Source organism: Rhinoderma darwinii, chromosome 12 (genome assembly GCF_050947455.1).
Source record: "Rhinoderma darwinii isolate aRhiDar2 chromosome 12, aRhiDar2.hap1, whole genome shotgun sequence".
Taxonomy (NCBI): Eukaryota; Metazoa; Chordata; class Amphibia; order Anura; family Rhinodermatidae; genus Rhinoderma; species Rhinoderma darwinii.
The window spans coordinates 56,106,560-56,119,300 of NC_134698.1; the positions used below are offsets into that span (position 1 = coordinate 56,106,560).

The following is a 12,741-nucleotide window of genomic DNA, read 5'->3' on the forward strand; positions in this document are numbered from 1 at the left end:
AAACTTAAGCTGCTGCCGAAATGATGTATTACATGGCACCAGTCCTAAATCAATGGACCATCCATGAAATGTATGGATGTGTTGGGTCCCCCAGAGTGAGACTTTCTCCAGTCTTTATATGTGATAATAGATGAACATAAAAGTATATTATTCATTAGATATTTTACAATATCAGTTCAAGATTGAAATGTTCTGATCGCACTGAGGCTCAAGTGAGAAGTGTTATAACAAATGTGCTGCCGGGCATGATGTAAAACATAATAATAAGCTGCTCCATATCTCCTAATAATGAGAGCCACAGGGTTCAACCAATATAATCCGTTCTTAAAGGTCACACATCCTAATGACTCTGTTGTCAGTAACTGATAAAGGTCATGTTGGCCATTAGTGATTTACATTGTCTCCTGCAGCGGACAGTATCTCTATGAGATGAAGAGGTACGACCTTGCCAGTTTCTGTATTCACCATACAGCTGAGATGACTCAAGGTAAGGAGAAGTATGTGTTCAGTAGTCTGGTAATGCAACCTAAGGCCGGATTCACACGAGCGTGTGCGTTTTGCGTGCGCAAAAGGCACTTAACAACTCTGTGTGTCATCACCATATGATGCGCGGCTGTGTGCTTTTCGCGCAGCCGCCATCATGATAACACTCTGTATGTTTGTAAACATAAAAGCACATGGTGCTTTTCTGTTTTCATTCATACTTTTCACTGCTGTTGCGCGAATCACGCGCGTCCCATGGAAGTACTTCCGTGTGCCATGTGTGTTTTTCACGCACCCATTGACTTCAATGGGTGCGTGATGGGCGAAATACGCACAAAGAATGGACATGTCCTGAGTTTTACGCAACGGACTCGCGCTTCGTAAAAATCATGGACTGTCTGCACGGCCCCATAGAGTAATATAGGTCCGTGCGAGGCGCATGAAAATCATGCGCGTTGCACGGACGTATATCACGTTCGTCTGAATAAGCTCTAAGAGTCATACTGCTGAAAACTTCAATAGCTTCAATATTATGGTTCAGGACTCCAAAGTTAATCATCAAGAATGGCTGAGAATTAGTATTATATGACATTGTACCTCTACACCCCACTTAAAGAGATAAGTTGAACTGATTAACTGACCTGAATAGCGCTGCCTCCCTCATTCCAGCGCTGGATTTCGGGAGACCGCGCTATTCAGGTCAGTTAATCAGTTCAACTTATCTAACCTAGCGACCAGTTCTCTTTAAAGCTTTCTGTTCCCTTACGTTGCAAGGGGTCTGTACGCCCCAAAGACATATGATGTATTGCTATGGCACTGGAATGACTGGTGTTATTACAAAGGCACAAGTTGAGACCTCTTTCGGAGAATTAATACGGCATGGGTTGAGGTAACTATCGTGGTGCAGCACCCACAATTCACAGTTGTATTGTTTTTTTTGTTTTAGCCCGTAATTGGCTACATCTACATTAAATTAGATATAGGATGGCCCAGGCGCTTAGTGTTTGAGACTACTGCCTTACAGCACTGGGGTCCTGGGTTTGATTCTGATCAGGATAAATTCATGACATTTTTATGCTCTGCTCATTTGCATGTGGAGTTTTATTTGCGATTCCTCTCTTGACTCTTGTGTGTCCTGTATTCCTTTTCTCGCTCTATCAACATGTAGCATTTAGCTTCTATTATAATGTTGCATTTAGGCTCCTAGAAGATGCCAATGTCCGGCTAACAGCTGCACAAATAAGGTGCCCTACAGATTTAGGATACACAACATGCTCCTGAATTACCGTTTCACAAAGAACCTGTTAAATTACATTTCCAATTACATCTGTTAACCCTGGGCAAAAGTAATTAAAGTGTAACTAAACGTTCGACAAACTTCTGACATCTCATAGTGACATGTCAGAAGTTTTGATTGGTGGGGGTCCGAGCACTGGGACCCCCATCAATTGCTAAAACGAAGCGACAGAAGCTTGGTTTCTGTTCAGCCTTTTCCAGAAATCAATGTATCGGAGTACAGGCTCAATAGAAAGTCTATGAGCCCGTACTCCGATACATCGGCCTTCCGGAAAAAGCCAAACGGAAACTAAACGGCTGAGCGCAAACACAAGCTTTGACGTGTCAGAAGTTTGTCGAACGTTTAGTTACCCTTTAAATTACAGAATGTGAACCATTTGTTCAGTTGTGTTGCTTTTCAGTATGAAGTATACAGGACTGAACCTAACGGCACAATATTATGTCCATTTATAAAAGCTACTGCTAATAATGAGGGGGGAGTCAGTTGTGATTATGGGGTGTGCTTTGTGGTAACTCCATTAAACATACTTACCAGCACTGTAAATATGCACCTTGGGAAACTTTACTGCTGAGTTACTCCTTCTGATTATGTCACATGCCATAATGTATTAAATGGCATTGTATTGATATAAACGTCATTATCCCACTTATTACACTATATTGTGCTTTGTGAATGACGTTGACTGATCAAAAGTGCAATGAATATACACATTTCATATGCAGATTGTAAGTGTTCTAATACTGTGTAAAATGAAGTTGTGTTAAAATTTCTTTTTGAATGCATGATCGCTTTAAATTGGCCTATTAGGTGCAGGTTTGGCGTGTACGCCAGGAGAGCTTTCGACATACACGCTAAACATGTCCATAGGTTTCTATTAGCCCAACAGAGGCCAAAAAGTGTCCTTTTGGCTTCCGTCAGGCTGGTATATTCCGGTATATGCTAAATGAAGGGAAACAAAGTGATCTGAATGGGGCCTAACAAAATACTAGTGCCCGTCATTTATCAAAACTGTCTTCCAGAATAAAATCAGAGCTCGGCTTCCATTTTTTTAGCTGTTTGTTTCAGATTGTAAATAATACATAAAGCTTTTAAATGCTCATAAAATGTTATTCAACACCTGTATAATACCAATGTGAAAAAGTAATTGCACCCCTTCGTTTAATACCCAGTTGTGCCACCTTTAGGTATCATGCGCCAAGGCAGAGCCGTGTCCAGGAGGCTTTATGGTGGCACATGGAGTCTACTGTGGCTCTGTATTACTGAGCCGTAGGGCCTCCATGTGTTGCTGTACTATCCTCTGATGGATGCTTCTAGGGGAGAATACGTCCATAATACAGCTTGCGATGTTACAATTTTTGTTTTATCAGATTTGTTTGGAGTCTGAAAAAAAGCAAAACCTCTGTTTGCCTCCATATGAAATCATAGGCATACTGAGGTACAGTTAGCCTCCCATGTACATCTGTTGGTGCCCTATTATACCTTTGTACAGAACAGAGCAGTATTACAGCCATAAGCATGAGATATTAGTAGTAACAATTGCAATCAAACTCTCATCCATTGACTGGAGATCAGTCTTTCATATCGCTACAGAGGAATTTTGTCCCACTTTTATTAACAGTATTGTTTCAAATCTGCCCCATTGGGGTGCTTTTGACCATGAACGTTTAAGGTTCTGTCACTGATTTTTTATCTTTTATAATATTTTGTTTAAACATCTGAAACAATTTAGTGCGACAAATATGAAAAACATAAGATGTAAGGAAGGAGGCAAATTTTTCATAGCACATTAGCTGTGGACTGGGCTCTATCTGCATATTTCCTGCCAAAATGAAGATTGAATCCGAATACTTGTCATTCATATACAATTGACTTCTTATAAACAATGTCTAATAAATTGTATTTCCCACAAAGTAAATGATTGGCACATTTGGTGTTCTTGTCAGCATTTCAGACGAGAACATTTGAGAAAATAGACTATAATTAAGATATAGTTAGCATCTCCTTAACTACAAAGGCATGAATATCTCAATTTAACCCTCTGTCTAATTTATCATTGATTTAAATGTGCAGATTTCTTGTAATACAACACCGCTCATGCAGGGCCATACAATTGTGATTGGCAGATGATTTGTGATCCCAATTGATCTTTCCTATGCTGGATCACAAGGGGAACTTTTTAATTGACCTCCAGGATGCTTACATTGTGCAACACTTGCTAGATCTTGTGCAACGTTACCATTATCAAAGTGTAGCAAAAATTAAACATCACAAAATCAATGGGATTAGTGGGATGCTGAAGTTCATGGGTAAACCAGCAACAAGCAGGGTCAACTCAAGAAATGACCTCTGCCAAATTTATTTGTAGCAGTACATACAATGGTAAAGATATAAACCAGTATGCTCAATTGACCTAATGTACTTGATAAAAATTCTTTAACCAACAATGCGAAGACCTCATGGCCAGCAGGTCTATTCTGGAGTATTATGTCTTGCACAACATCGTTTTGGGTTATGTGCTCCATGACGTCATGGAAGAACAGGACTGGATCAAGGAGGATAATAGAAGAACAGGACTGACCCAACGAAGGACTTAGAAGAACAGCCTTGGGTGTCACGATCTGTGGGTACGTGGACCCACTGGGCCGCACCGCCGTTGCAGGATGGCAGCTGGCCAAACTACAGTGTACCAAGTCAATATATATATATAGTCCAAGCACAAGGGTATATGTGATAGTCCAGACAGTAGCAACGGCTAGGCACAGATGGGAACTTGAAAGCATATGATGCAGACGAGACAGATCACACCAGACGTGGTGTAACACAGCAGACGTGGCAGAACTCGACTTCAACACTATAGCGGGCACAGGAACAACTACAACACAGGATACAGGCAGCAGGGCACGAGAACAACGGGAACAGGATAACACTAAGGCCCCATTGCACACGAACGTGCTTTTTCAGCTGCAATTCCCCCGAAAATCCATGGGAGAGTTGCGGCCCCATTCATTTCTATGGGGCCATGCAAACGACCGTAGTTTTTACGGTCCATGCATGGCCCGGGAGCCCGCACCGCAGAAAGAACGGACATGTCTTATTACGGCCGTCTTCTGCGGTCCGGGCTCATTGAAAGGAGGAGGAGATGTGGACCAGCGCTCACCAGACCATGGCTGTGGCGGTCGAGGGGTGAGTAATCCCGACAGTCTGCGGCCATGGACGTTACACTGGGTTAAGAAAGGTCATAAAAGAAGAGGGCCAAATCATGGTTGGTGAATGGTCTTGACTTAACATTTGGTGGCCATACACATTAGATAATTGTCAGTCAGATGTGGCAACAATCTAATATGTATGGGAGCAGCCCAACAGTCCCCCAATGTCTGCTGTTTGGGACAAGCATTGGGCATGTTTTATTTTAACATGCCCAATCCTTTGTTCCCTAGAAGTAAGCAAAGCTGGAATCGCCACTATGGCAAGAAACATGAATAATCAGCCAATGTATTTCTTCTAACTAGTATTGTAGAAAGATGGGGCATCAAAGCTCTGAACAAAGACATTTGGTAATATATATCAGAAGAAGCTGCATAATGAACTCTTCTGCCACATACTACAACTTTTGGATTCTTGGAGACATATTAAAAAAGTGTCGAGCTTCTTTTCTTGCTGCTGGAAGTATCTTGGAAGTATTTGCAGGAATTTGGGAGGTGGAAGCCCCAGAGCAACTGCCCGTTTTGCCCACCCTATAATCTGGTTCTTTAGAAGTACAAAAACACATGCCAGTGAATGCCTAGTCATGAGATTCCAATATTAATGCTTTCTTTTTATTATGTTTTCCCCAGGTTCCTCACCCGTTCAGCAAGCCCTTGTCCGATCCTTCCTCCAACAAAACAGCAGTGCCATAGACTGCTTGGTTTCTGCTATAAGGGATAAGCCAATACCAGCTCTGATAATACTCTTAGGCAAAATTCAAATGAAGGCCAAAAAAAACAAGGTATCATCTCAGCCAGTAAAATACAATTTTAAGTTTTTCTTCTTTTATAGTAATACGGTATTTGCATATTTTAATAGGAGGCAAGTGAAAGCTTCAGACAGGCACTTGACCTACTGAACCAATTAGATGAGAGGTCACCTTCCTCTGACAAGGCTGAAGTTTTCTACCTGCTGGGCTTGTGTTATATGGAGCAGTTTAAGTTTCTACAGGTGAGTGGGTTATAAAACCGTATTTCTCTTGTATCTGAAGCCTGTACCGAGGTTACATAACTGCTTAATTCACACTTTTAATGTGAAGCATAACACTTATATGTTCAGTCTTTATTTGGATCACATCAGCCGTGCAAGAGTTGTTAAAAACCAATTTGTCAAGTTTAATTAGAAATTGAAAACTTTTAGTTGACAGATTTTTGGGCAAATTATAGGGTGTGAGGTTTACTTGAGTGTACATTTACATGAGCAGACCTAGTATAAATAGTCAGCAATGGCCAAGCATTCATGCAGCTCCAATACTGATTATTTTGGCTAACAGGCAGTTGTGTGGTTCATATAGTAATATTACTGTCAGACTGAAATCCGAATATTACAGGGAATAGTCTAATAGCAGCACATAAAATGCGTTCATACTGAGTGTCAGGGTTGGCTCATGTCTGGCTTTTGTGAGTTTAGAGAGGGTGACTGCACTGCATTTATTGTTAGGTAAAGTGGGCACTGGCATTTTCAATAGTATTTTTTTTATTTTTTATTAGTATTTTAAATAATTGAGTTTTTTTTTTTTTTACAATACATTGCAAATTATAGGGGAGTTTTAGTTGACTGTCCTATTGTTTCTGCCAAAAAACGAAAACCTTACGGAACGGAGACAAACTGAAACCATTTGCAACGGAAGCATTACCATTGAAATCAATGGTAATGCAAACGGAAGCTATGGTTTGCATTTGCCTTTCCGTTTATGGGTTCCTCCGATGGAAAGGTCTGACAGAACCCATGAACGAAAGGGTGACGCTGATGTGAACACGCCCTTATTCTGCTTTTGGTCATTCTGTGATGTATCTCTGATGTATTTCAGTACCATGGACAGCACTTTAAGGAATGTATCATCAGACTGTTTGCATCTGGATTATTCTTTTATGTTTTTTGATGTGACCGTGCTCTGGTATATTTTTAATACATGAGTAGTCTTATGCACTTGCACTTTTCTATCTAGTTACTTATTTATTATAATCAGTACCTATGTCCATGGATTAATATTATTTTTTAGTCCAAAGATTAATTTCTCTCTTTTCTTTGATTGTTTCTGTATGTGATTCAGGTATGTCGTTTCTGACCTAAATAATGAACTAACCTGTGGGTGAGGTAGTGCAATAAAAGGTGCTTTCAACCTTTTAGATATGGCGTATAAGGAAATAAGCACTAGTCCAGACAGAAATGTCAAAAAGTAGAAAATTGTGCTTTATATCTTTTCAATGTCAATTGACAGAAAACACATGCAATACAATCGCCAAATGTGATTGAAATATATCATCCATCTGAAGGTTAGAGTCCTGGAAATGTCCTAGTTAGAGTTCATTCATAGTCTTCTAAGTTGGGTCCAGGGCTTTAGCCGATAGCAGAGACAACACGCGTGGAGGATTGGCGTCTGACAACACCTGTGCAACGTTTCGGTCCCCCACCTGTACATATTGTCTCTGCTATCGGCTAAAGCCCTGGATCTAAGGCTGGGTTCACACGACCTATTTTCAGACGTAAACGAGGCGTATTATGCCTCGTTTTACGTCTGAAAATAGGGCTACAATACGTCGGCAAACATCTGCCCATTCATCTGAATGGGTTTGCCGACGTACTGTGCAGACAACCTGTCATTTACGCGTCGTCGTTTGACAGCTGTCAAACGACGACGCGTAAAAATACAGCCTCGTCAAAAGAAGTGCAGGACACTTCTTTCAGACGTAATTTGAGCCGTTCTTCATTGAACTCAATGAAGCACAGCTCAAAATTTACGGCTGTCAGAGAAGCCTCGCAAAATGCGAGGAGGAGCATTTACGTCTGAAACGAGGCAGCTGTTTTCTCCTGAAAACAGTCTGTCATTTCAGACGTAAAAGCCTGCTATCGTGTGCACATACCCTAACTGAGAAGACTATGAAGGAACTCTAACCAGGACATTTCCAGGACTCTAACCTTCAGATGGATGATATATTTGAATCACATTTGGCAATTGTATTTCATTTGTTTTCTGATCTATTGACATTGAAAAGATATAAAGCACAAATTTCTGCTTTTTGACATTTGTCTGAACTAGTGCTTATTTCCTTATCCGCGTATGTGATACCAGCAATGTATTCTGTCTTACCCACTGTTCTACTTTTGCATTGGCTCAAACTTTTAATGCTTGTTTTTAGAATGCATGTGATATAAAGTTAATATATTTTTCATTTATTGGTCTGGCGCTATATCGTTTTGCTCTGTATGTGTGGAATACACAAAGTAGGTTAATACTTTGGTACGGAGCACATTTCTGACATGGCCAGTCTTAATATCGCTTGCATAAACAGTGTCAGCCAGAGTGCCTCCATTATAGTGCTACCAGAGTGTCCTCATAATAGCCAGTGGTGGCAGAGTTAAATGTAATTGGAATCATTTATGACATTTGTGATTACAATACTGTGTAGAGGTAGACGTGTGTAACCTCAAGCAACAGTTGTCTTAAAGGCTATGGACACCGTTGGGGGCACATTTTAATTTTTTAATTTATTGTACATGTATTTTAGGCTGAAAATTATTATTTTCTGTAATTGGTTTTTATTAAAAATTCGAAACCCCTTTCATTTGGCAGCCTGCAAGTATTCCAATACAGAGCAGGCTGCAAAATGCTGTTGATTGTGAAATCTGTCAGTCGCACGGTCTGACGGCTCAATCTCCAGCGACTCAACTTCGATTTTAACATAAATCGGCATTCCGGAGATCCCAGGAGCGGCTGGAGATTGAACCGTCAGACAGCCCGACTAACAGATTCCACAGTGAACAGCATTCTGCAGGCTGCTATTTATTGAAATACATACAGAATGAAAACAGTTCAGAATTTTTATTAAAAACCAATTACATTCCAAAAATAATTTTTTAACCCAAAATACATCGAACAATAATAATCATTTGTCCCAAAGGTGTACAAAACCTTTAACAATCAGGTTGTTTGATGGACTGAAAGCTCTAGCCAAGGGCTACAATGACTGCACACAACATGTCAATGTTTTTTATTTTGTGAAAGAACTTGAGGACAGCATCCGTGTGGCAAAGAAGTTGTAGTGTAACACATCCTAAATATACAAAAGGCAAAACCTACGTTTTAACACTGCTGGAGTCCTTTTCAAGCATGAAATACAAGTGAACAAAGTGACTACAAAAATATAATAATATAAAAAGTATATTAATTATTCCAACACCATGACATCCCCTTCATAGAGGCTATATCTACGGGATATATGCATTTATATTTAGCGGGACTACATTGAACTATACCATTGCACAACTCATTCTACTTCATATGTTATATTATGTTATACAGGGGAAAAAAAGAAAACCAGTTATATATCACTCTGAATCGTAGTTGGTTAACTGTGTGTTTTGATTCTACAAAAGTGCTTTGCCACTGGCAAGTCAATACGTTTCTTACGTATAGTGCTTTTATTCTTGTTTATGCGATCTCTCACCTCATTGGTTATGTCCCCCATGTAGACAAGACCACATGGACAGGTGATCATATATACCGCAAAACTTGTGGCAAAAGTAAATCTAAAAGGTATATTAAATGTACCGCCTATGTAGGGATGAAAAGAGCCTTTGAGAAGATTGCTGCAACACGAACAACCTAAGCAGGTGAAATTGCCCCTCTTTGGGGCATTCAAATATGTCTGGGTAGGTCCCTTGGCTTCCTCTATATCCGACCTTACCAGGGCATCACAAAGATTTCTGCTACGTCGATATGACATTATCGGTGGCTGGGTAAAGGAAGGTATATTTGGACAACCTCTTTTAGCCAGTGACCAATTTTTCTACAGGGCCTGTGCAAAACGTCCACTATTAGGACCATATGTGAACACAAATGGTAACCTTTCCAAGTCCACTCTTTTCTCTCTTTTATTCAACAATGTGTCACGATCTTTTCTATATTTGTTTCACATTGGATGAATCCAATTGTATTGCATACACATGTTTTTTTTGATGCCATCTATGATTGGCTGTACTCATTTCAGAATGTATATTTAAATTCACTTTGTTCACTTGTATTTGATGCTTGAAAAAGACTCCAGCGGGGTCGAAACTTAGCTTTTGCTTTTTGTATATTTGGGATGTGTTAATAAACACTACAACTTCTTTGCCACACATATGCTGTCCTCAAGTTTTTTCACCATTTATCGCCTCATGCACACGACCGAGTGTGCCGTCCGAGTCCCGTCAGTGATCTGAGGAAAGATAGGGCATGTTCTATCTTTCCTCAGATCGGAGACTCAGACCATTTTTCACTGACCCGATTCACCTGCTAAAGTGAATGGGTCCGTGAAGACTATCGGGTGTCAATAGGATGCCGTCAAAAACGCCCCGAGTGGCACAACGGTCGTGTGCATGAGGCATGAGGATTGCCCAGATGGGATTTCTGGACATGGAATTTGCATCCCTTTTGTTTCTGAGGGGGGAGTTCCTGTTATAGTGAGTGCTGTGGAAATCTTTCTATACCATTTTTTTTTATTTATTTTGTGATATTTTCCATGTAATATATAGCGGGGAATTTTTGTAGTATCACATATCACATACTATGACATCTCTGTTTGGCTTTGTTCTGCACAAGTAGGTTTATTTGAGCTCATAATGTGTATGTTTTAGCAGTGTCTTATACATATCCATTATAGCTGTGAGGAAATCTGTTGCAATGAACATATGTTTTCCAGGCTCTTGAGGCTCTGACCAATGCAGTGAAATATCGCTCTGGTTATTGCGACGCTTACTATCATCGTGGGCTCTGTCGCATGCGTCTCCAGCAATCACAGTGTGTGCAGGATTTCAACAAAGCTCTTCAAATAAACTCAAAACATTTCCAGGTAAAAGTTTATATTGATACACAGCTAAGAATATGATAATATGCTTAGTAAAGGTAAATATACTAAATATAACCTATGAACAGACCCAATTAAGGGTTCACAAGATCCGAGAGAACACAGTTGCACACATGTACTGATATCTATGTATAGCTTGTATTGTATTCCCCAATAGGTCTATTGAAAAATATGGAGCACCTAATGAACTTTGCCAGGTGTAGATGATGGAAAACGTTTCGGGGCAGTGGGTTAATGAATTGATTGGATGGTATATATTGATCGTGGTGTAATAATGATTGCTAAAATACACAATTATTGCTATTGTATTGTTACTATAGAAAGATGACATCTGAAATGTGATTGGTGCTATGATCAGCACCTCCACTATAGAAAATGAAAATTAATATTTTCTTGTTTCAAAAATAGATATTTGCAAAGAGTTTTGTTTACAAGCCAGTCTATCAATCCAATGATATGAATGGAGCACATATTTATTTTGTGTCCCTATGTTGTATGTGTGGTTTGAGCAATGAATTCTGTATGTGGTTACTGTTCAGTATGTCCCATCTGCTGATAAGTGCATGGCTCATCTGTTCCTTTTCACCCTGCACTTCCGATCCTGATAATTTGCTTTTTAATGCAGGCCTATTTGTGCCGAGCAGCTTTCTATGGATTTAGAAAGAGATATTCCAAAGCCATCATGAATTGCAATGCCGCAATCAAAGTACAGCCACGCAGCGTAAGAGCTTATCTGTATAGAGGAGCATTAAAGTACTACATTAAGGTGAGATGCCCTATCTCTGGAACATCCTTTTAGCTACTCTAAAAGGCTTGACGCTTGTCTTTGTAAGTAATTGACACTCAAGGGGGTTACATTTCATTTTTACAGTTTGCTAGTATGTGTACCACTGAGTTTGTTCTTTGAGAAATGATTCTATGAGTCTATATATGGCTTGGGGGTTTTTTTTCCCACTGTCAACAGATTCTATTCGAATGAACGGAAATTTACATCGTTTCAGTAGCGATGTCATAAATTACAGAGGAATTACAAAATGTAGTCACTAAAGATGAAATTACAGGTCACGTCTGTCAAAGAATCATCTAAACCTACTTATATTCTGAAAGTAGACGCTCTACCACATTCAAAACTGGTGTCTCATTTCATTCTCTTACAAGCTATAATTTGAAAAAAAATAAGTCTTTATTAAAGCTATTTGACAAATAAACCAGTCATACTTTGCACCTCATTTTCTCACACATGTATAGTGTCAAAACTACAAAGCGTAATAAACCTAAACGAACAAAATAATACTTTGCACCTCAATTATGATTACGTTTATTGTGTAAAAACAACAATACTTTAGAGAACAGATTGTGCCAAATGCATTAATACCCTACACGTCTAGGTTTGCATGACTAGATCTTTAGGCAATGATACAAGGATATCTTTATTTTTTGCAAAGTTTTATTAAACCGTTTGGGTCAAGAGTGTTTTAATCTGTCCCCTAAAGGTTATAAATGTGGGAAACATTATTTTATGCAATTGTCGCTGTTATGCAGTGTATGGGTCTAGTTAGACCCAGCCGCTCCCTCCTGCTAACAGTATTTCTAAAATCGCCCTATCAGTCACGTGACCACCATATAAATAGCACAGCCTATAAATACTCACACACAGACGATTGTGACATCATAGCTAAAAAAGGCAATTTAAAAACACACACATTATTTTGATATCTTCACAATAGAACGCAGGCTATAGATACACTTTTGTGACATTATTTGGAAGCACAGTCTATAAATACACAAACATAAACACCCACAAACAAACTGTATATACATATTGTGATACCATTGCGATACAGTGCTGCCTTTAAATACACATACAGT

General features: G+C 39.5%; 1 protein-coding gene across 2 annotated transcripts in view; it reads left to right on the plus strand.

Annotated features, from left to right (window-relative positions):
* The window catches only part of TTC6 (tetratricopeptide repeat domain 6), a 106,775-nt gene that overhangs the window by 63,295 nt on the left and 30,739 nt on the right, over window positions 1-12,741 (plus strand). For both annotated transcript variants that reach the window (XM_075845006.1, XM_075845007.1), the window contains 5 exons: window positions 411-487; window positions 5,614-5,765; window positions 5,843-5,974; window positions 10,708-10,857; window positions 11,498-11,638. In XM_075845006.1, the coding sequence (XP_075701121.1) occupies window positions 411-487; window positions 5,614-5,765; window positions 5,843-5,974; window positions 10,708-10,857; window positions 11,498-11,638 (652 nt within the window). The remainder of the gene's footprint in view (window positions 1-410; window positions 488-5,613; window positions 5,766-5,842; window positions 5,975-10,707; window positions 10,858-11,497; window positions 11,639-12,741) is intronic.